The sequence below is a fragment of the Anoplopoma fimbria genome, chromosome 4, assembly GCF_027596085.1.
Source record: "Anoplopoma fimbria isolate UVic2021 breed Golden Eagle Sablefish chromosome 4, Afim_UVic_2022, whole genome shotgun sequence".
Lineage (NCBI taxonomy): Eukaryota > Metazoa > Chordata > Actinopteri > Perciformes > Anoplopomatidae > Anoplopoma > Anoplopoma fimbria.
Genome location: NC_072452.1, coordinates 13,800,754 through 13,823,752, shown reverse-complemented (window position 1 = coordinate 13,823,752; position 22,999 = coordinate 13,800,754). Strand labels below are relative to the sequence as shown.

The following is a 22,999-nucleotide window of genomic DNA, read 5'->3' as shown; positions in this document are numbered from 1 at the left end:
GTACAGATAGTTATCGTTAGGATTTTAGTACAACTAGGAGCTACTCTTATCAATACTTTGTTCTTCTACATGACTAAATAATTGCTTTTAAAAAACTATATAGAATTTTAAAAACAAATTAATTCAGAACAGGATTATAATGTATATTTAAAATATATCTAAATACTTTGTCTCAGCTGGCAGATAAGCTTACAAGAACAAACAAAGATAAACAGTAAACTACAGACAGATGGCTTGTTTTAGCTTGTTTGTAAAAAAAAAAACAACTTTTGGCCGATTTGAATTAGGTTTCACTTTAGTTACACATGTTCACAGATGTATTGATAAAGTATTGGCTTTTTACTTGCAAATATTTTAATGCAAGTACAGTGACAGGCTACAGTATCCTTCACTTCACCTGGTTCACTTCACCACAGCGGCCTATCTGCTCGGGCTTTGTGCGTGTGTTTCTGAATGAATATGAATATATGAATATCAGCTTTATTGGTCATATATACATTGTTACATACATACACAACATTTCTCCTCTGCATTTAACCCATCCCTGAGGAGCACTATGTGTTTGTGTGTAGTTGGCGGTAGTAAGTAGATATAAATGCACAGCTTTTTCTAAGCTAATGAAAACACTTCTTAGTTCCAGGTGATTGTACACTGATTAAACATGATGAACATTGACTATGAGTATTTATTCAATTATTAATGAATCTCCCTAAATGTTACACACTGTTCCCTTTAATGTAGGCTAATACTGTTCCCTATTATTTTTGCAAACTTTCTGTATTTATATCTGTATAGGCTAATACATTCACTTTGAATTCAAGTTGCTATTGCTATTTGCTTATTGTGTAACATGCTGTATTTATATAGTACTTCTCATGTGGCATTGGAGAAGCACATCCTTTAATAAGGGCTCATTAACTGCGCTTTAGAGTAAAGCTGTAGAGTGTAAACCTACTTTAACAGGTAAGTGAGCCAATTGTTTCATTTAAGTTCCCAAACACACCCTACAGCCTCTGAGTCAGTAACACAAAACAAAGAAGTAGGGAAACTAACTGACAGAGTAAAGGGAATGTACGAGCATGCAATCATAATTTGCTGCCTTTGTGTGAGCAGGGGAGTGACTTTTATTTAGATTTTTTTTCTTATCATATAATTCAGCTTTTTTATAGTCTTCTCTTGAAAGATTATATAATAAACAAAGGCAGCTTTAATGCGTGCCAGGAATCTTTAAGGTGTGTACTTTCATGCAGAGGATCAATCCTGTCTCTGTATGAGGGCTTCATTTATTATGGTATATTTATCCCCATCACTATCCAACAGGTAGCTAATGTCTGTTTATAACAGACCGTCAAACATCTAAGGCTACAGCATGAAATATAGGATTCCCCCCAACATGCAATCACTGTTACTCAGCAGCAGCTCTGCTCTGTGAGGAAACTGAAACTGTGGTAATACCAGGTCATCCACAGGTTGAGACTCATCACCAGTGACTGTAAACACAGTGTTACTCACAGTCCAACCAGTTTCCCTGACCCGACCATTATTAGCTTCTGTGTCATGAATAGTCAGGCTGCTGCCAAGTGTCATGTCTCTGAGTGCTCACTAGATGGCCATAATAAACAGTTTAGCGCCCACAAGTTAAGATAAAATTAAAGAGTCACACAGGTTGTACTCCTTTCATCCCTGATCGGCATAAAAACACAGTCACGACTAAATGTTCAGACACCGTTATGCTGTCCAGAAAATCCCCATTAGTCCTGGCAAGGTATACAGAAAGGAGCAGATTTCAGATATGCACCTCCAAGAGGAAAAAATAACTAATGTATAAATTTGTATAATATATAGTATAATATGTCATTCTTGGGGATGCTAGTATTGATACTCAAAAAAAGGACTTAGAATCAACGTTATTAGTACTTTAGGTATAGAGCTACCCATCACTATGTACATCATGGTCTCAGATATACCTCTTGGCCTTCATTTGTAGTGTATATCCCTCTGGTTTCCCCCATATTTACATTCTTGCCAAAATGTAACTATTTTTGAGTACTGTAAAAAAATATATTTTCCTGACGATCAGAAACTGAGGATTTCCCCACTTAACTTAAAAGTTGAGAAATAATGGAAGTACTGTATGGAGAGCGTATGTCTTTTTCGGAAAATATTTGCTGTCTCCACAATGAGAGAAGAAATGCTAGACCACACAGAAACTGGGGGCAGAAAATGAAACTTGCTGACTTGCGCGGAGGAGTGTGGTTGGGCAATGATATCACTTAACAAATAATAATAAGCAATTTTTTAGGAATGAATTTGAAGAATCAAAATGAGTGTTTACACCTAAAGCATCACAAACATCTCACTGCGATCCATAAAAAAGCCTTTCAAGTCACTTCTAAGTCCCCAATGATGCCTCATCTTGAGAAAGCAGGAGAGGAGACGTATACAAACAGAAACTGCACCAGTGCGTCAGTTTCTGTAGAGTTTAACAAATGCCTTTTTTAAATCTGTTATATTTGATGTGGAAGATATCTATTTCAGAAGCTTATCTATTCTAGTCAAGAATATACAAGCTCAGTCTTGATGCTCAGTTTATGTTTTGGAGTTCACCCTCAACTTGCCACAATCACAAACTGATTAAAGAGTTGAAACAAGATGATTTCCACCTCTGCTGACCAATGAAAAAAAGATATGCCCTGCAATTGTTTCCCAGAAGGCCGCCTGACTGCTTGTTAGCAGGGGAAGTTTGATAGAGGTAGGGGGTGGGTTACTCTCACCCACAGGACTCATTCACTCAGTATATATAAGAGGAACCCTCAAACGCATATACTCCAGACGCTGAAAGGACACAAAGGACATATAGGTTTATTCTAACTCTGGAGCTCTATCTGGGAGGAAGTCTGTCAACAGAGTCTGTGTTCGCTGGCATCTCTTTCCAGAAGACGTAAATACAGCCGACCTGCTACCTTGTTGTGTAGGATGTCACAAAAGAAGATGCTGCGATTCTCAACGGGAGCTCTGCTTCTTCTCCTTCCCTGGTTTGGTGGCCTGGTCCTTGGAGAGATCAGCAACGACTTCTCCCAGTGCCTTGATTTCTTCTATAATACAACTCCTCCAGTGGGTATCACTGCAGCAGGTTACCAGCCAATATGCCAGCGCTACAAAAACCAGTACCACTTCGCCAGCCTGTATAACCGCCAGAGTCGTTCACCACTGTACTCTGCGTACGTACTCAGTCCTGCGGATGGAAAGCGCCCCAGATCTACTTGGATGTTTGAACCTCAGGTGAGAAGGAAGACAGTGTTCAGGATCAGAAACCTCATTTTAAGGCTAACTGCAATCTATTGAGTGTTACTTTGTTCAGTATGATGTGTTTATATATGCTGTGAGTATACACCTTGTTTCCACTTTATTTGTAGTATATGTATTAAAGAATATTTATTATTATTTTGTCGACGAAATAACAGAAAAATGACAAAAAATGACATCTTCCAAAAACGTCATCAAAAACGTCATCAAAAACTCTCTAAAAACTTTATTATTGCAACTTTCATGGAGATAGAATTTGAGGAAGGACTGTTGTTTTGTGCTGCATTCATTTTAGATAGCTGTAACTTATAAAGTGGAAACTGAGTGTGTCTTAATAACTTATAATTACACAAGTACAAAGAAAATATCCCCCATAGATCTATTTGGAATTTGTGTTTATGTTTTAAGGCTACAAGAGACAATGTGACAGAGAACACTAGTAGTTTATGTTTAATTAAAATATTGTTGTGGTCAGTGTGAGATTTGCACAATTAAGTTTGAACTATGACCTTCAAGCAGGAAACAGTGAATACAAAAATGCTTCCACATACATGATCTTTTCTTTGGTGATGTAACAAAGAAAGGAAAGCGGAAATTTGAAGTTCTATTTTAATTTTTCTTTTTCAAACTACATGAGTGAATCAGTCACACACCCAACATTTATACTCGCATGAATTAAAACAGGATTAAAAAATAATCTATCCTTCTTTCTCGCTCTGTCATTCAGTTGGCGTTTTCCCGTGCCAGCTCAGAGATGCAACGCTTCCAAACCCCGTTGGACCAGAATGTAATTGAGAGCCAGGCGGTGCTTGAAGACTACAAGAACTCCAACTTCACAAAGGGCCATCTCAATCCCAGCCAGCACCAGAAGACAGTAGAGGACCGTAAGGCCACCTTCACGCTGACAAACATCGTCCCTCAGAAAGCTGGCTCCAACTCTGGACCGTGGAACGGTCTGGAGAGTGAGGTTTTAAACAGATTCAAGGCCTTCTGCAACGGGTCCATGCACGTGATCACCGGAGCGATGCCTTATGAGTCTGAACCGCGCTGGATCAATAACAGGGTGTCGGTTCCCGAGTACATGTGGTCCGCCTACTGCTGCCCCTCCTACAGATCTGACCTCCCTGAGTTCCTGAAGCCCTTTTTCCCCACGTATGCTGCAGTGGGAAGGAATGACCGCAACAGTGGAGAGGAGATTGTGCCGGTTAATGCCAAGGCGGGAGCCTCTGTGAGGGGCTACGATGTGAGGCGCATGTCTTTAGAGGCTCTGGAGGGCATCCTGAAACAGAGGCTGGGCATGCCCATCACTCTGTTTCATGGACAGTGTCAGTAACTAAGGTTAAAAGCTTTGGTTCCTTCTTTAAGTCAAATGTTAACTGTTATGTGTGTGCACCATGTAAAGCACATCTTAACATCTTTAATTACTTCATGAGCATTTGATTAATCAGTGCATGAAATACATTTTTTCAATGATTACTATTTTTTTAAATACATATTCTTTTCCTTTTTGTTAATGTTTTCATCTTGTAACAATTAACCACATGATTTTACTAATCACACAAGTCATAAATCAGTGAAGAGCCATCTGATGGAACAAAATTAACATTGTTTTTTTCTTTTGAATAAGTAATAACTTTGTTTATACAAATGCAAACACCTCCAAATTAAATGCTTGCACATTTCACGTTTTGTACTCTTCGTATGTACTGCAGCAGGCAGACAGCCCAAAGCCAGCAGGATGTATAAACTACAAAAACAGTCTGACGTGCTAGAGACGTAATTACCTTTTAGGACAAACTGTATGCAATGTGTTTTTATCAGATTCTTTCAGTTTTTTTTAGTTAGTTGTCACCTTTAGCAACCTACCCTTACCTGTGAGGCTGTATCAACCATTTATCCCTATATCTGCACAAGGTGCACGATTTTCCTATGCCGAAAAACTACATGGCTCCAGGATGGCTACAGATGTATTCAGGAATTTGTTAAATTTATGTCAGATCTTTATCAGATTTTATTTACAATAAGCAAATGTTTACCCTTACTATGTAAAGTAAATGTAATAGTTTCACCATTGTAGCCAAAACAATATATAAACAATGAATAAACTACAACAAAAAAGTATTAAAACAAACTAAAAAATATAAACTAATTTGGACCTCGATACTGAAAAATAAGTTAAAGAATACTTGTTTTGTTTAGTGATTTTCAGCTGTTTTCACTGTCCATAGCCCAAGTCTAAAGCTAATTAATTAACATGTTAGCCTATATTTAACTTGATTAATCTGTACAATGACTCCAAAAAAGTTAACTTACCTGCTCTTATGGGTCACTAAGTACAGCATGGTGTCTGTTCAGACTCAGGGGTAAATGGACTCCTTCACTATTTAATTACAAAATAAATGTTGTCTTGTCTTATGATAGCTGGAAATGAAAACACTGAGGGATAAAAGGCCTTCTGATGAATTTAAATATTTATTTCTTAACGATATGGCCAAAACACAAACATACAAAATACCAAGTTTTCAATTATATTGTCTGCAACATGAGTGAGTTACTGATAAAAAAGACAGAAATGTACAATTTGATCATAATAAATAAGTACAAGCTTTGTACATACAAATGAGCACACCTCAAATTATAATGGCTGAAGAATGAAATATAGAGAAACACCAGGTACAACGGACTTCCTGTCAACTTGGACATTTGCCTTCTTTATTTACTCAAAATACACAAAAATTGTCCGCACGTGTGATCGCTTCTTCATTTTAAAGTTAATTTGACTTCCTGTCGGAGCGTGTATGAAAGGCAACTCCAGATCACTGAGAATAAAATAAGCATCCACCATCGATCGCATTTATCACCTGAATTCAACCACATTCAATTTAAAAAACCCGCCTTTTCTTTTTCCAGTTCTGTCACACATTTGAAGGATTGGCTCTAAAAACACTGGTGGTTTTTCAGTTGCTCCACATCACTAAAGCCGCTTCCACAGTTGGAGCACTGGAGCGCCGCCTTCTCACTGCTGTGTATGAGTTGGTGTCTCTTTAAGTACTCCACGCGACTGAACCGCTTCCCGCACGCTTCACACCCGTACGGACGTTCACCCGTGTGAATCCGCAGGTGTCGTTCCAAATTGCCCAGTCGGCTGAAGCTGCGTCCGCACTGAGTGCACCGGTGCGGCCTCTCGCCTGTGTGCACCACCTGATGGCGCTCCAGCGAGCGCGAGTGTGTGAAGCGCTTCCCGCAGATCTCGCAGCAGTGCGGCCTCTCGGCGGCGCACGCACACTCGTGGTTCTTTAGGGCCCAGGAGTGGCTGAACGTGTTGCCACAGTGGGCACACGGGAAAAGCCCTTCCTCTTCACTGTTTTCTAAATGAGAGGCTCCCAGGGGACACGGGTGCTCCTCCAGCTCAGCCTGCGAGGTGAAGCCTCCTCCACACTGCGGGCAGAAGTGGAGCAGGTCCCCTCCGCCCTCCTCTTCCCCGCCGCTCTCCCCGACACTCCCTGGAGCACACAGGTGGGGCAGGTTTTCCGACTCTTCCTGCTCCACCACCTCCTCTCCGGTCACAGAGGCAGCAGAGTCGTCCTCTCTTGACTTCTTCAACCAGCCGGACCTCAGCTCCGCTCCGGCCCTCACAGCGTCCTTCGCCCGTCCTTGCCCTATCTGCTCCTCTCTCTGCAGGGTGGGCGGCTCCAGCTCTTCGTCGTGCTCCATTCCATCGAGACCAATGTACTTGGGTGCCAGGCTGCTCTTGCTGCCTTGCTCTACCTCGGAGTCAGGGCTGACGGGCTCGGAGGCCGTCATGGCGGCCTGTTCGCGGCCTCTCTCAGCCCTCAGTGCAGACTCCAGACCCCTCAGCTCATCCATGGTCATGCCCCCCTCCGACGGCTCGGCTGAGTCCGACTCCCAGTCCTCATCGTCTCTCTCTTCGGAATGAAGGCTCGAGTGAGGATCTGACAGGTCTCCTGAGTACAGACAAAAGGTGGAGGAGGAGAGAGAGCTGGCGTGAGCAATCATTTCCACCTTCTTTCACACTATTCGGTCTCTGAACATTTCACTAACTTCCCCTCCCTCAATCAGTGTGTACTGGGCTCATTACCTTTGCTTTGGGCTCTGGAGCAAGTGTGGAGGTTCTGGTTGGGCGGGTCCATCTTCAAAGCCTCCTTGATTAGCTGGAGAGAGGCGGGTTGATAACCCTCTGTTTGTGCAAACTGCAATGAGGAGCACAGAGAGAAGAGTCATTTGGGTGAGTAACTCAAACGAGCTAGTACAAGACATGTTTAGGTTCATTTGTAAATGCTTTTTACAGAATGGCCCTTTAACTGACATGCAACACTAATCATAGCTATACATTCTGACAATAACAAAGCCATATGGTTATATTTATGTACGCGCATTTTTATCAGACATTATAAAACACCTTGTTATGACTTCACAGGGAGGCTAATAACACGTTCTACATGATTTGAATATTCAACTACAGGAGACAAGTGAAGAGAGGATCTGTGCCCTGCCACTTGGTCACGTGGTGGAATAGCAAACAGCTTTTCAACCTCCACAGTAGTATTTCTACCTAAAAGCTTGCTGCACTTGAGATGTGGAGAGCGCTCCTCAATGTGCTCCTCTGGAGGCTAAATAACGAATCAATAGCCTTCGTCCAAATCTCTGCAGTGATCACAGGCACACTCAAATCACAGGCACAACTCTCTGTGTTATCTTTCTTTTTTCTGTCTGCGTTTTATAAGAAGCCGCTGAGCAGTGCAGAGATGCTGTGCCACTTTCTCCTCCTACTCCTCCTCCTCCTCTGAGAAAGCCTGTCTCCCTCACCTCCTCTTTGATGTTGGCCGTCTCCTCCCCCTCACCGCTGAGGCTGCCCTCCCCTTCCTCGTCCTCCATCATCCCTCCCTCGTCCTCTTCATCCCCGGGGAACTGGATGAGGTACATCTCCCTGGCCTCCTTCCCCCCTTTTCCTTTTCCTCTTCCTCTTCCTCCTGCTCCTGCCACCATCCCCACAGCTCCTGCCCTTCTTTTTCTTCTTCTTCCTCCTCCTCCTCCACCACCTCCTCCTCCTCCTTCCTCCCACACACCTCCAGGCCAGCCTTTGCCATAGACTGCTGCTGGGCCCTTCTTTGACTTGCCTCCTGTGGAGAAGAGAGGATGATGAGCAAATTGTGGGAGTTAGGTGAGAGAGGAAGGAGAACGTGAGGAGGAGGGCAGCAGAGAGGGAGGGCACGGGGAGACAGGAAGGAGAGAGAATGAAATTTGAGGGGGAGAGAAAGAAGTGGGAGGAGATGATTGGAAGGCCAGGAGAGAGAGTCGGAGGAGAGAAGAGGGCGGAGAAGTGGGAGATGAGAAGGAGGAGGAGGGGTTTGGAGAAGCAGAAGGGAACAGGAGTAGAGAGGAGCTTGGGGGGAAGGGAGAGAGGAATAGGAGCAAGGGGAGGAGGAGTGAGCATGATGAATGAGTGAGGAGAGAGGGGGCGTAGCAGGACAGGCAAGAGCGGGAAGGAGAGAAAAACACATGAAAGGAGGAGAGGAGCAAGAGGCAGAGGCGAGGGGGAAAAGTGGAGTTGGCGGGGGCCATGGGGGAGAGGAGGAAGATGAGGAAGAGGAGAGGGAGGGCACGTTGAAGGAGAATGAGGAAGGGTGAGGAGGAAAAGGTGAAAAGAGGAGAGAGAGACAGAGCAGAGAGAGGAGAAGTGGAGAGGGAGTGTGTAATTATGGTGGTGGTGGAGAGGAGCGGGAGAGGATTGGAGTGGAGGAGGTGGGGGGAGGGAAGGAAGGAAGGGGGGAGTGTGTGTATGTGATCATGCAACGTGATGAAGGAGAGAACAGAGCAGGAGGAGGTGGGGGCAGGGAGAGCGGAAGGAGGCGAAGGCGTGGAGGAGAGAGGAGCGGTAAGGGGAGGAGTAGGAGTTTGAGAGAGACAGAGAGAAGTGAAGGAGGTGGGGGGAGGGAGAGGAGCAACGCAGGAAGGGAGGGAGCAGAAGCACAGAGGAGTGGGAGGGACAGAATGCAGCGGAGAGAGAGAGAGGAGAGGGGGAGGTGAAGGACAGAGGGAGCGAACATGAAGAGGAGGCGGAGGAGGAGGAAGGAGGAGGAGGGAGGGAGAGAGGAAGGGAGGGAGAGATCAGCTCTTGCCAGATGGTTTCCAACAAAACAAGTGCGTCTTCACATAAGCCCTGACTGCACAACAAGAAGCCTGTTTCTCACATTACACAATCCTACCGAAAAACACAGAAACAGATGTTTCAGCAAGGTGCCCTTTAAATGTGAAGGCAGGTTATTTACGACACACTTCAGGTGACGTAAAGCACCCTTGTTTAGGAGTCAAAAAAAACCACAACAAAAACATCCTGGAGCGATACTCACGGGCCACCTCCACTCTCCGTTTCTGCCGCCCTCCAGCTCCTTCCTCCGCCGCCGTCAGCCCGGCGTTGCGGCGGTTCGCAGCCCAGCCCATCCCGTACTTGCGCTCGGACCTCAGCTTGTTCTCCGTGAGCCTCAGCCGCTGCTTCAGAGCGTCGTTCTCCTTCCGGTTGAGGGACAGCTCCACCAGGTAGTCGTTCACCATGTCCTGGAACAGCTTGGTGATCTCGCACACCGAGGCTCGGATCAGGCTGTCCATGACGGCCGTCAGATGCGTCTCGAACGTGGACACCGATTCCTCCATCATCGTGGCACCGGGGAGGAGGGGGGGGCCTGACGGCGGTTCAATAAAGTTTCACTCTGTCGTCTCGTACACGTGACGTAATGTATAGCCTCACCAACGTTCCAAAAAATAACTTTATTGGTCATTTTTTTGTAATGTCAATGAACGTTCCAAAAAATAACTTTATTAGTTTTGTTTTTTTAATGTCAATGAACGTTCCAAAAAATAACTTTATTAGTCTTTTTTTGGAATGTCAGTTAACGTTCCAAAAAATAACAAATAAAGTTATTTTTTGGAACGTCCATTTTTTTGGAATGTCAGTTAACGTTCCAAAAATAACTTTATTAGTCAGCTAGCAGCGACACAATCTACATGACAGTCAATCCACACTGTAGCATTAAGGTTAACTCCTCCTCTGTTATCGTTTAATTAAAGAGTGTACCGCCTATTGATTTAAGCAGCTTTAATACCAAACACTGTAAGTCAACTTGTGTAGCGTTAACGACACACAGCTACGCTGCATATGAAGAGGAGCAGGCTGTAAAGTGGTCGTGCTAGCGGCTAACGTAGCTCCGCATACGTACCGCTTCTGGGATGAAATCCGGAGGGCTCACCGAGACGTGGAAACGGCGACGGACTGTGTGGTTTCACGGGTCGCGGATAAGCTCGGTCGATGTTCGTAAGCAGGGAAACACGGTGACAAAGGAGAGCGCCATCCAACTTCTCCCTCTCTTTCTCTCTCTCGCTTCCTCTGCTCCTCCTCGCCTCCTTCAGAGCTGCTCGATGATGCTTGAGCACACTGCGCATGCGCGGTACCGTAATTACCCTACACTCTTCAACTACCGCACACCAACAATATTACATTCACAATTTCATACGTTTTTTTTTTAGTTTTTTTTTTTTTTAGGTGTGATGTCAACAGCTTTGGTGATCATTTTTTTTTTTTTAATAGGAATTAATAACCCCAGAAAATACTTGTCTTCCACGTTTTGTTGAGCGTGACAACAGAGGAGTCCTCCAGGCCGGATGGAGGCGCTGTGGTCAGTCTGTCACATGTCACTGTACAAGGGTCCTCTCTCTCTCTCTCTCTCTCTCTCTCTCTCTCGCAGCATCTGCAGCTTGTAAAGTAGAGAAAGACTGCACTAAAAAAGGAGTAATCATGCCGATGTTCGTGGTGAACACCAACGTGGCCAAAGGCGAGGTACCGGCGGCTCTGCTGTCCGAGGCCACCGAGGAGCTGGCCAAAGCTATGGGCAAACCTGCACAGGTAACGATGCGCGTTTATTGCTGCAGAATCTGTGTGTTCACTATGAAACTAAAGGGTTGTCTGCCTCTCTGTCCTATATGGGTCAGCTTGATAGATTAACATCTCTGCTGAGGGCTTAAACGACCAGCAGCTGATCAATTATTTCCATTTAACTGCAGCTAAAAGTAGAGATCCTACATTAAATGAATACAGCTTCCTTCTAATGCAAGTATGTCAACATAGGCGTGACTGTTATTTGTAGAGCTAGCGTGGTAGATAATTTATCAACAGTCAGTAATATTAAACCCTCGGGTTAAAAGCAAATCTCCTATCATTTCATACAAACTGAGGCTGAATACTTTTAGAAATAAGACTCAGAGCAACATCATTTTACAAAGTCCAACATTTATATTTTTTTGCCTCCAAAGTGTACAGTTTGTATCAGAGCTCTCTATGGCACTTCTTCATTGTCAGGCCAAGGTTTAACTAGATATCCAATATAAGACCAAATAGACTGCAAATGAAGAAAACATTATACATTTGGGTTTCAATTGTAGTCACACAAAGTTAAACACTGACTGTACTGTTTCTGGGAATTTGGAGATTTTAGCAAGCAGTTCTGTTACATGGAGGTTTTTAAGGGCTGTTTCCATTGGTAGGGAAATAATAGTGCAGGTTGAACAGTCAAATTTTAGATAATTTGAAAATTGTATTTTTGGAGATTGCTTCAAAAAATCTACAGGTTGGGGTTGCAGTGGGCTGCATTTGGATTCATGACTTCACTATTTCAAAAATCCTGACCTAGGTTTTCTGTTTTTGTCTTGCATATACCAGTATATCGCTGTGCTTATCAACCCTGACCAATTGATGATGTTTGGAGGAAAGGGAGACCCCTGCGCAGTCTGCTCCCTTCACAGTATCGGCAAGATCAGCGGCGCTCACAACAAGCAGTACTCTAAGCTCCTGTGTGGACTGCTCAACAAACACCTGGGCATCTCTCCCGACAGGTAGCAACGCACACAGCAGCCAGTACTGCAAATAATGTGACAAGTAAAGTAGTATATTATGACAGAAACACACTGACTCAGATACCCCTGCACCTCACATGACTTGCTCAACGTTAATGATCAATCTCATTTACTTATTTCTGTTCGTGTCTGTTTCAGGATTTACGTTAACTTCGTGGACATGGATGCAGCCAATGTGGCCTGGAACAACACCACCTTTGGCTGATTGGAGGTTAACCCACTGAAATAGAAGATAATTCCCTTATTGTCCTGTATGTATGAGTGTAGTTGAAACAGACAGTCAAGTGAAAATGCAAAGACACCTGGTAATTGAAAGGTCAATATACTTTATGGCAATCCTCTAAGCACTTAGCTGGGCACTTTTTGTTTTGCACTGACCTTTTTATCATTAAAATGCAATAAAGAAAACCCTGCAGACCATAAATTAATCTCTGTGGCCATGATTGTCTCTCCGACAAAGACATACTACAAGCAAAGTGTTTGTTAATAGATTTAACTCCGGAAAACACCCATTGGAAAATAATAGAGCTATTGTAATGCAGACAAGCACAATACCACGCCTACCGACCAATTGTTTGCTGGCGTGAAACTATTGTTTGCCTTGTGTTTGTTGACATAGTGGAAGATTTTGATTTTAATAATCACATTTGTTTGCATTACTGATTTCTTGCTATCTGACAGTACAGTTGAAAAAAAAAAAAAAGTACACATCACTGGGCTTAAGTATGCCCATGATATGTAAGACATTTTATCCTCATATTTGTTTGTGTTGTGTATTTAAGTTAGTATTCTTACATTGTACAGGATGTTTCAGCAGTGGGTGTATGTGTTGGTATACAGTGGGTTTAAGCAGTCAACACAAAAACCATAACTTTTTAATCTAAATGTTTTAATCGAAGAACAGAGTGGATGAATCATTTTAATGTGTGAGATAAAGTAGTTCTAGCATTTTAGCCCAAAATATGAACAAGCACATTAATTATGCAAACCGTTTGTAATCCGGGTCTGAACAACAAAGACTGCATAGTACCATGTAATTGCAATTTTGTGTCCACCTTGTCACATTTAATCAGCACCTTCTTTCGGATATCTGTACAAAAAAATAGAGCCCCGTAAAACACATGTGCTGCGTTCAGGTGCCCCTCTTAAATTCTGAACTTTTGACTAACAGTGAATTATTTGTAATAAAACAAAGGGTATATAAGTGTTGTATTCTCGACACAGTTTATTTCAGTGACAACCATGGTCTAGACGTGACACGGCGACAGACTGTATGATTTCACGGACTTCTGCCCTCTCCCTCTCTTTCTCCCTCTCTCGCTTCCTCTGCTCCTCCTCGCCTCCTTCAGAGCTTGAGCACACTGCGCATGCCCAGTACCGTAATTACCCTACACTCTTCAACTACCGCACCCAAAAAAAAAATCAAAATATCCTACATTATTTTGTAGTCAATTCGATGTCAACAGTGTCGGCCATTATTATTTTAATCATGAAATAAAACAAAAACATTCTTGTCTTCCACTTGGCTGACAGCCCTGTCATCCAGGATGGATGGAGGCGCTGTGGTCAGTCTGTCACATGGTGATCACTGTACAAGGGAGGAAGAAGAGTCCTCTTCCGTCTGTAGGCAGTAAAGAGCTGAGAAAAGACTACACTTCAGAGGAGTAATCATGCCGATGTTTGAGGTGAACACCAACGTGGCCAAGAGCGAGGTACCGGTGGCTCTGCTGTCCGAGGTGACCGAGGAGCTGGCCAAAGCCATGGGCAAACCTGCAGAGGTAACTATAGGTCAAGGGAGCGTTTAATCCTGCAGGATCTATGTTTTCACTATGAAACTTAAGGGTTATCTGCCTTCATTTTGTCCCAAATGGATCAGCTCGAAAGGTTAACTTTTCTGCAGTGATTTATGACCAACCCCTATAGCCTGATTTACATTTAACTGCAGCTAAAAATAGAGATCCTACTTTACATGAGTATAAGGTTAACTTCTGATGCAAGCATGGCAAAAATAGTCGTGACTGTTATTTGTAGAGATAGCATGGGTAGATGATTAATCAGCAGCGTCAGGAATATTAAACCCTCGGGTTAATAGCAAATCTTCTATCATGTCATTCAAATGCGGAATACTTTAATTAAAAATAAGACTCAGAGCAACATCCTTTTAGAAAGTTCAAAATTTGTGTTTTGTTTTTTTTGCGACCCAAAATGACAGTTTGTGTCATTCATAGGCTATGTATTGCGACATAAAATATGTTGTTTCTGGGAATTTGGGGATTTTTGCAATCAGTTCTGTATCATGGTGGGTTTTCAAGGCTGATTCTAAAAAGTTTAGGTTAAATGTGTTTCAAATGTGGATCTTTTTAGGCTTTAAATATCATGATCATTTATATTAATCAATATTTGGACCGTTATGCTGGGAAATACTACTCTACAGTAAAAGCGAATACATCTTCAGATTGGGTTTTGCAGTAGACGGACTTTGGATTCAGGGCTTCATATTTCAGAGACCCTGACCTCAATTTTTTGTCTCTGTCTTGCATAAACCAGAAAATTGCTGTGAACATCAACTCTGATCAAATGATGATGTTTGGAGGAAAGGGAGACCCCTGCGCAGTCTGCTCCCTTCACAGTATCGGCAAGATAGGCAGTGATTACAACAAGCAGTACTCTAAGCTCCTGTGTGGACTGCTCAACAAACACCTGGGCATCTCTCCCGACAGGTAGCAGACGCACACAGCAGCCAGAACATTTACTGCACATAATGTGATGAGTAAAGTATAATATGGTGACAGAAACACACTGACTCGAATACCCCTCTGGCCCACATGTTCAATCTCATTACCCTATTTATCTCTTTGTCTGTTACAGGATTTACGTTAACTTCGTAGACGTGGAAGCAGTGAATGTGGCCCGGAACAGCACTACCATCGGATGAGAAGGAGGATTAACCCACTAAAATAGAAGATCATTTCAGTATTTTCCTGTATTAGCGTAGTTGAAACAGACAGTGACGTGAAGATGCAAAGACACCTGGTAATTAAATGGCCAATGGCAAACCTCTAAGCACTTAGCTGGACCATTTAGTCGAGCGCTGATCCTTTTTTCTATTAAAGTGCAATAAAGAAAACTCTGCAGACCAAGAATTTTTCTGTCTGACAAAGAAATACTACAGTCAAAGTATTTTCATTAGACTCAGCTCCGGAAAACACCCAATGAAAAATAATTGACCTATTTTAATGCAGAAAAGCACAATAACAGGCTTCAACCGGACATGCCACCTCTCTAAACATCTGAACCATGTGAACTATTTAAAAAAACATAAAGGAATAAATTAAATAAACCTTTCAACCTGTCAATTATCTGTCCCAACTGAAAGCCTATCGACCTTTGCTTGTCCACACTGCACCACATGTGTGCCAATGATGTGGAACTATTGTTTGTCTGCTGTTTGTGGACAAAGTGAGAATGTTAATTTTAATACTTACATATATTTAATTTTATTTTATTTAATTTACTGCTCTCTTGCTATCTGAGGGGAAGCAAGGATTTTTTGCACAATTACAGTAAGAAACAAACTACGCCTCAGCATTCCTAAGGGGGGCATTTTATCCTCATGTCTTTTTTGTGTTATGTATTTCATTAAGTGTTCTTATATTGTACAGGTTGCTTTTACCGCTGGTGTATGTGTTGTATACAGTGTGGTCAATACAAAAAAACATACATTTTTAATCTAATTGATTAATCGAAGATCAGAGTGGATGAAGCATTTTAATGTGTGACAGAGTAGCTCCAGCAGCAGAGCACACAATATGATCAACAGGCAGTTGGGATTAGATACGGTATGTCACCTCCCAGCTATCGTTACAAAAAATAGACCCCAGTCGTAGCCTAACATATATATACAGTACCAGTCTAAAGTTTGGACACACCTTCTCATTCAACTACTTTGAAGAATCTAAAATATAAAACATATTCAGGTTTGTTGAGCATTTGTTTGTTTACCACATAATTCCATATGTGTTCCTTCATAGTTTGGATGTCTTCAATATTAATCTACAATGTAGAAAAAAATAAAACAGTGAATGAGAAGGTGTGTCCAAACTTTTGACTGGTACTGTATATATAAATATATAAAATATAAATTAAAAATAAATCACTGTTTGTGACTTTTCAAATCAAAAGTTCCGAATTTAAAAGGGGCACTTGTATATACTGGTTTTAAGTGCCCCTTTTATATATAAAAGGGGATTTGAAAAGTCACAAACAGTGATTTATTTTTAATTAAAACACATATACAAGTGTTCTATTCTTCTATTTATAATTTATTGATAATAAATCAGTTCCCATGGACACGATAACCTTTGACAGAAGACTCCTGAATGAACGAGTTTCTTTGGGTTGTCTCGTTGGGTGACAGAGCGGTTGCTATGACGACCGCCATGCGGAGCCACCAAATCTGCACAACAACGCGCTAATGAAAACGTCACACTGTGACAACCGACTATTCAAACCACCACCATGTTCTTTATCACATTCTTTATTCTCTAAAAAAAATTAAAAAAAATACTGACCGGTAATAAAAGTAAACGCTAACGTATTGTATGCAGTGCATCCATAGTGACGTAGAGTGAAAATGGCGTGTGGACGCTACACGCGCACTGACAGGACCGACGCGTCCGAGTCGGTGAACCGCTCGTGCAGTAGAGTTTCCGGTGTGTCGGGGGAAGTTAAACCAACCTGGAAGTGCAGCAGGTCTCCTCACGCCGATCGGTCAGTACCACGCGTAGATGGTCAACAGCCGCCATGTGGGCTTCACATCACGTGCATTCTCATCCTGTAACGCACTTCTTTGCAGGTTTTGTCGTCACAATGTCTCCCGGTGTTATAATGACAGTCATGTGTGCAGGAACAGAGTGAGTGAGTGAGTGAGTGAGCGACATCTACACAACGTTATGGTCTTATTCTTTATGGGCATGCCTAATTCCACTGTTGATTTGCTTACATCCAAACAGTCTCACGGTATGTGCTGTTGCTGATGAATTGCCCACTTTGTGTGTGTGTGTGTGTGTGTGTGTGTGTGTGTGTGTGTGTGTGTGTGTGTGTGTGTTCTCCTAAAGTTAGAACATCAGAGGTATATGTTTGAAACAGTACTCCCTCTAAAGGTGAGGAGACAGTTAGGTGGGTCTCCCTGTGTCCCATAACCACAACATACTGAAGTGACACTATTTGAAGAAAACCAAAACTGATCTCTAATCTCTCTGTTTAGGGGCACGTGGTGGTGGGAAGGGACCAGAACAGCGGCGCACGAAAGTTAACCATCCAAAACATTTGTGAGCAGCTCCCACCCATTCTTCAAAGATGTCTGACCTTCTGCTGAAAACGTTCAGGGCACAGCTGACCACGAGCATGGACTCGGTCCTGAGGAGAGCCGTGTTGGAAATCATGATGATCTTTGAGAACAGTCTCCATGACCACCAAATGGAGCTAGTGCAGAAGGGAGAAGAGGTTGCTCAACTGAAAGTAAAGCTGCAGAGAGCAGAAGTTAAGCTGAGTGAAATCGAGCACGGAGGCGACAGAGGAACTGAGACGAAGAAGCGAGAGTCTGAAGATGTGCCGAGTGGCCCAGAACAAACTTCTGATGTTCCCGAGATTGATTTTACAGGTATAGCGTTCAAATCACTTGACACAATATGCTGCGGTCTAACGTGGAAGACATTATATGAGCGAATATATTTGGAAGCTACATTTATAAAAAGAAATGTCACTCAAAATACAGTAACCAGTTTAAGTTGCAAGTGCATGTGAGGGTAGCACAGATACATCCTTTTTAACTGCACGCATGTAAATGTCTTCATTCAGTCAAGTGAATCACAATATGACATGTATTATTGTGTCTTTGTGTACGTGTATGTGCAGTACCTGATGACTGGTGTGCTCCCCTGGGCTGCGAGACTCAGACCAAGCAAGAAGAAGGCTTTTGTCCCAGTGTAAGACTTCGCCCGCTGTCCATCCCTCTGTGGCCCATTCCGATCATCAAGCAAGAGGTGTGTAGCTGAAGTTGAAATCTGGATGTGATGACATTTCAGTTAAGCTTTGTGAACCAGCAGAGAAAACAGCTGATGACAACCAGATCATTTATGTTATTTGAAGAGGCCGGCTAAAACCGTTGTGGACTGTACACACACTGTGTATGGGATCAACACTGATGTACTGTTGGCTCAGTAATAATACTACTCATTAATGAACTTCAGAATGGGCAGCGGTCTGCTCTAGACAAGACTGTTGCTGAGATGTGCTGTAAAAAAAATGGATAAAGCTCCAGTGAAGGCCACGTATTTTGTTTCAGTGACTGGATCAAACACTGTGCGTCCTTGATTGATGATAATAATAATAATAATAATAATAATAATAATAATAATAATGCCTTTATTAGTCCCACAGTGGGGAAATTACAATTCTCTGCATTAGACCCATCCCGGAGGAGCAGTGGGCTGCTAAGAAGCGCCCGGGGAGCAACTTGGGGTTAGGTGTCTTGCTCAAGGACACCTCAGCATGTTGACTCAAGAGGGGTTCGAACCACCAACCTCGTGGTTATGGGACGAGCGCTCTACCTCGTATGCCACTGCCGACTGATACACTGAAATGTGGCTGTTTGGCTCTTGATGTCACCACAGCCAGTGGTATGAAGTTGTCAAAATATTGTGGTGTTGTGTAAGATTTTAAGAAAAACATTTTTCTATACTTTATGACCAATATTAATGTTATTCCTTGTCTTACAGGCCAACACAGCAATTCAGTCAGTTAACACTCTTTCCTTTGGGGAACTCAATTTTTCATTATTTTACTCTAAAGGACCTGTATTTAACATTAAGAGCATTAATATAGCGGCAAAATAATGATTTGCTATGTAAACATATAGTGGAGTAATGTCTACCTGAGCAGAGAATGTGTGTGTTGTTATCCGAGCTTCCCCTTGATTTGTTGACCTAGACAATCATGTGCTTTAAGTGTTTGTTTGTGCATGTTGGCGTGCCCCACTGGTTCGCATACGACCGCCGCTCTGCACTGCTATCATATTGCAGTTACAGCTGATAGAGCTATCCTGTTGTTGTGTAAGCGAAGCACACACCCTCCGGTTACCCCTAATGTAAACACTTTCGCCGTAACTGTAAGCCATGAGACGCCAGCTCGCTGTCAACACGTTGAGAGCCATTGCGAGGCATTACAATGGCTCCCATTCTCCAATCATGCACCTTTTTAAGGGGATTGTGCTCTAAAAGAAACCTCTGTGCCTCTGGTAAATATTTGATATATGCAGTCGGAGTCAGCACCTATCCTATCAGTATTTTTCTTTTCCTCAGCTGTACTGTGTTATAAGAAGCTACAATATCCACTTCTTTACATTAAGGCAACATGATTGAAAGTCTCAGAACATCTAAAGTTCAACCCATTTATTATTGCTTATGCAGGTACAGCTCTGCACGTACCTGTCTTCTTCATACTTTGCATTGTTAATTACTGAAGCTAACACTGGAGATAACCAATTACTTTGGATTGTTTATTTCAGGTTGTTAACCATGACATAGTCTCCTACCAGCAAACTAAGAGTCTTAGGAGATCCAGAAGAGGTGAGTTTCATTTATTCTTTCATTCATTATTTTGTGCTGTAAATTATATTTATTATTGTCAGAATGAGTTTTGGTAATTGCATTCACAGAAGCTATTTTAAAGTTTCCAAGGCTCACTTTATGAATAAGAATATTGTCATTTCCACTTCTTGCGTAAAGTACAAAGCTGAATGTACTTTAAACCATAATATAAAGGGCTGTTTTACCAAAATTACGGAGAAGGTTTTTAAAACTTTTGTATAGTGCATGTCTATCCTAGTCAAAACTGCTCAGGGTTGTCAGTAGGTTATCCAGGGTTCAGATGGGGATATACAGTACTTGCTTTTTTTCCCCACTATGTGAAGTAGCAGACAAACACCTGCATACATTGTGTGTACCTGGAGGTTTAAATGGTTTATGCACTCAGGGGTCAGATCTGGGCCGTGCCTGGCTGACACCACAGTATCTTCTCTTTTTTTCCGGGATACACATGAGTAAATGAAGGGGACAAACGCAGGGGTGAAAGTAGGCCGGTACGGTCTGATACTCTTTAACACTAAAATATTCAGTGCTGGTACTCAGTATCGGGAAGAGGGTCAGCAGCTGCCAGCCAAAAGCCACGTACAACAACCCATCACGAATGCATTTCAACAAGAAAACCCATCTGCTTCGGAATAATCTGAAAAATGAGCTGCTGACTGGGAAAATGTATGCGAACATCCCATCAACGTCTCACAAACAGCTAACGTATTGTTAAAGCAATAAAATATGACACTTCTTCTTAGTGGTGTCCATGCTGTTCCTCATTACGACTTAAAGATTTATAAAAACACTGGCGTCGGAATGATGACTCCCTAATCAGGGAAATGGGACCATCTGAAGAACTTGTGTATTCATTATTGTCTGCTCATTACGAGTGCCGTTCAAGTTTTCTTCTAGATTGCTTCTAAATGGTTCCAGTGTAGGTGTGTTTGTACCCAGAACAGACCTGCGGGTTTTAATTTGTGCTTGCTGCTTTTCAAAAAATAAAGTTAACCTGCTGCTGGCAAACGTAACTTCTGCTGGGTTTTTGGCAGACAGTCGTTTTTTCTAAAAATGACCTATTGCAACTTGTGGTATAGACACCAAGTTTCACTTCACCATCCCACCTCTGTTGTTGTCACTAGTTCAGTGTCTGTAGTTGGCCTAACATCACTTCCTGAGTTAACACCACCACCATTTATGTGCTTTATAGCGTCTTGCAGAAGCACAGCACTCGTTTGCATGAAGATACATAAAACCAATGCTCAGAAGGAATGCAAGATCCATTCGGTAGCTAATCACATGTTGTTAGAAGTTTAAAAGCGCTCCCACTGACACTGGTTCTAAAAAGATGTGTTGCAATAAAATGTAGTAAATGTCATCTCTAAAGGTTTTAGCATTACAAATACTATTTCCTTAAATTGTGTTGATATTTTGACAGATGGCCCAGGGAAAGATATTTCAAAACGTGGTCTAAATTAAAAACATCACCCTCACTACTGTAGGCAGGTATCTTTATATAATTCTGTTTGTTACATATTAGACAGTTTGGTTCTTATATTCATGTCACCTCTGCGTTTTCACTTGGTCGTATTTCAATGTCTTTGCTATGTTTTTCTTTCACAGGTTCCTCATCAAACGAGAGGCACACACAAAAGGAACAAGTAACTCGACGTCGACCGGTGAGAAGCGACATGAAGAAACTGCTCCTAGACATCAAACAGGAATATACTGACCCGACAGGAGGTGCAGGTCCTAGAAGAAGAGGGAAACATGTAACAGGAAAAGAGCCAGAGAATACGATGAAGAGCAAAAGAGAGGGGAAAAAAATCGCAGCAGCTGAGTCTAGAGAAAAGGAGACGGTGAAAAATGACAGTGGAAAAAGGTATATCTGCAAGTTTTGTAAGAAGGAATTTAATACAATGTTTGGCCGAAGTGTGCATGTACGATCACACAAGAAGTGCAAAGGTTGCAAAAAAGAGTTCCCTTTTCCAAGTGCTCTTAGGTGTCATAAAAGATTTTGCAAAAAACTCCAGATATTGTTGGCAAAAAAAGCTCAGTCCACCAACCCTCCAAAACTAGAGACCTGTGATGAAGAAAACCTGACCGCGTCTGGCAAAAAACGGGTGATAGTTCAGACGGAAAGCAAACCTTCCTCCAACAACCTCAGTGAACAATCTGTTCAGAAAGATGGGTCCGCCAAAAAGCACTCCTGTGTACACTGCAACAAGAAGTTTCGTAACAGTTGGAGGATGAAAGAGCATGTGCGTGTTCATACTGGGGAGAGGCCATTCCCTTGCAGCGTGTGCCCAAAGAAATTCCGCGTTAATCAGGAACTCAAAAAGCACATGTTGAGAATGCACAAAGAGCCAACAAAGTTCAGCAAGACAAATGAAAACCGTGCATGGGCCAAACCTTTAGAGGAGACGGAAGATGGTGGTGAGGATCTGATGTCTCCGAAGAAAGACACAAGTCAAGCGATCAACCAAGTTAAGAGAAATCGCAATGCAGACAAAAGGGAAACTGCAAACTGGCAGACCATGGGGACACGCTGCCCTGATGGTTTCCTCTGCATATTGTGCCAGAGGCTCGCGAAAAACAAATACCTGTTGATTGAACACTTTCGCACCCACACTGGCGAGAAGCCCCTCAAATGTGACCGGTGCCCTGCAGCGTTTCGTTCTCGTGGACAGCTAAGCATTCACAAGAAAGTGTGTTCTAATCCTCTCACGGGGACCCAGTGTGCAAAGTGCAAGAGGAAATTCTCCTCACAGACAAACTACATTAAGCATGTGTCCAGTTGTCAAAGAGATCGGCTTAATTTCTGTAAGTTTTGTGGAAAAGCCTTCTTCACAAAGGGACGCCTCAGGAACCATATGGAGCGTTACCATAAGTAAGCCAGTTTACGGTTAGAAACACTTGTCTGTGGAAACTGAAACATTGGATGTTGTCATTTACGCTCTTACAGGTTGATGAAGGGGTTTTCCCTACATTTAAACCTCTTTAGGTTCTGTTGTTTTTTTTTCCCATTTTGAGAAAATTATAGAAGTCACATCAGTATTCCCTATCTCTGTTAAACAGTGTTGTAAAACCAGTAATAATACTTTGTATTATGAGTCTGTTGTAGTCCAAGTGAATCA

General features: G+C 42.5%; 5 protein-coding genes across 8 annotated transcripts; 4 read left to right on the top strand and 1 right to left on the bottom strand.

The window, feature by feature from the left end:
- Positions 1 to 2,840: 2,840 nt before the first annotated feature.
- Positions 2,841 to 4,988, top strand: LOC129090397 (endonuclease domain-containing 1 protein-like). Its single transcript, XM_054598039.1, has 2 exons — positions 2,841 to 3,282; positions 4,034 to 4,988. Exons 1-2 carry the CDS (start codon positions 2,977 to 2,979, stop codon positions 4,637 to 4,639), a joined length of 912 nt encoding a protein of 303 aa, XP_054454014.1. The 5' UTR covers positions 2,841 to 2,976; the 3' UTR covers positions 4,640 to 4,988.
- A 639-nt stretch (positions 4,989 to 5,627) lies between these two features.
- On the bottom strand, positions 5,628 to 10,046 carry LOC129090396 (zinc finger protein 449-like). Its single transcript, XM_054598038.1, is given in 5 exon segments — positions 5,628 to 6,320; positions 6,322 to 7,271; positions 7,406 to 7,517; positions 8,134 to 8,447; positions 9,678 to 10,046. Coding segments are annotated over 5 exon segments (1,737 nt in total). The 5' UTR covers positions 9,982 to 10,046; the 3' UTR covers positions 5,628 to 6,263.
- A 991-nt stretch (positions 10,047 to 11,037) lies between these two features.
- Positions 11,038 to 12,683, top strand: mif (macrophage migration inhibitory factor). Its single transcript, XM_054597778.1, has 3 exons — positions 11,038 to 11,224; positions 12,038 to 12,210; positions 12,370 to 12,683. The coding sequence occupies exons 1-3, from the start codon at positions 11,117 to 11,119 to the stop codon at positions 12,434 to 12,436; spliced, it is 348 nt and encodes a 115-aa protein (XP_054453753.1). The 5' UTR covers positions 11,038 to 11,116; the 3' UTR covers positions 12,437 to 12,683.
- A 1,147-nt stretch (positions 12,684 to 13,830) lies between these two features.
- Positions 13,831 to 15,374, top strand: LOC129090184 (macrophage migration inhibitory factor-like). The gene is made up of 3 exons (XM_054597725.1): positions 13,831 to 14,009; positions 14,779 to 14,951; positions 15,100 to 15,374. The coding sequence occupies exons 1-3, from the start codon at positions 13,902 to 13,904 to the stop codon at positions 15,164 to 15,166; spliced, it is 348 nt and encodes a 115-aa protein (XP_054453700.1). The 5' UTR covers positions 13,831 to 13,901; the 3' UTR covers positions 15,167 to 15,374.
- A 1,547-nt stretch (positions 15,375 to 16,921) lies between these two features.
- Positions 16,922 to 22,766, top strand: LOC129090239 (oocyte zinc finger protein XlCOF22-like). Of its 4 annotated transcripts, none has more exons than XM_054597807.1 (5): positions 16,922 to 17,001; positions 17,498 to 17,893; positions 18,148 to 18,275; positions 19,799 to 19,859; positions 21,486 to 22,766. In XM_054597807.1, the coding sequence occupies exons 2-5, from the start codon at positions 17,590 to 17,592 to the stop codon at positions 22,754 to 22,756; spliced, it is 1,764 nt and encodes a 587-aa protein (XP_054453782.1). In that variant the 5' UTR covers positions 16,922 to 17,001; positions 17,498 to 17,589; the 3' UTR covers positions 22,757 to 22,766. The 4 variants fall into 4 exon arrangements, with proteins under 4 accessions (XP_054453782.1, XP_054453783.1, XP_054453780.1 ...); XM_054597808.1 differs by having other exon boundaries at positions 16,976 to 17,036; XM_054597805.1 differs by having other exon boundaries at positions 16,989 to 17,144.
- Positions 22,767 to 22,999: the final 233 nt, after the last annotated feature.

Excerpts from the sequence above, each read along its gene's own strand:
- LOC129090184 (XM_054597725.1), top strand. The coding sequence starts at position 13,902 with ATGCCGATGTTTGAGGTGAACACCAACGTGGCCAAGAGCGAGGTACCG. Across the intron at positions 14,010-14,778 it reads CCATGGGCAAACCTGCAGAG|AAAATTGCTGTGAACATCAA; the intron begins GTAACTATAGGT and ends TGCATAAACCAG. Across the intron at positions 14,952-15,099 it reads CTGGGCATCTCTCCCGACAG|GATTTACGTTAACTTCGTAG; the intron begins GTAGCAGACGCA and ends TGTCTGTTACAG.
- LOC129090239 (XM_054597807.1), top strand. The coding sequence starts at position 17,590 with ATGTCTGACCTTCTGCTGAAAACGTTCAGGGCACAGCTGACCACGAGC. Across the intron at positions 17,894-18,147 it reads TCCCGAGATTGATTTTACAG|TACCTGATGACTGGTGTGCT; the intron begins GTATAGCGTTCA and ends GTGTATGTGCAG. Across the intron at positions 18,276-19,798 it reads TTCCGATCATCAAGCAAGAG|GTTGTTAACCATGACATAGT; the intron begins GTGTGTAGCTGA and ends TGTTTATTTCAG.
- mif (XM_054597778.1), top strand. The coding sequence starts at position 11,117 with ATGCCGATGTTCGTGGTGAACACCAACGTGGCCAAAGGCGAGGTACCG. Across the intron at positions 11,225-12,037 it reads CTATGGGCAAACCTGCACAG|TATATCGCTGTGCTTATCAA; the intron begins GTAACGATGCGC and ends TGCATATACCAG. Across the intron at positions 12,211-12,369 it reads CTGGGCATCTCTCCCGACAG|GATTTACGTTAACTTCGTGG; the intron begins GTAGCAACGCAC and ends TGTCTGTTTCAG.
- LOC129090397 (XM_054598039.1), top strand. The coding sequence starts at position 2,977 with ATGTCACAAAAGAAGATGCTGCGATTCTCAACGGGAGCTCTGCTTCTT. Across the intron at positions 3,283-4,033 it reads CTTGGATGTTTGAACCTCAG|TTGGCGTTTTCCCGTGCCAG; the intron begins GTGAGAAGGAAG and ends TCTGTCATTCAG.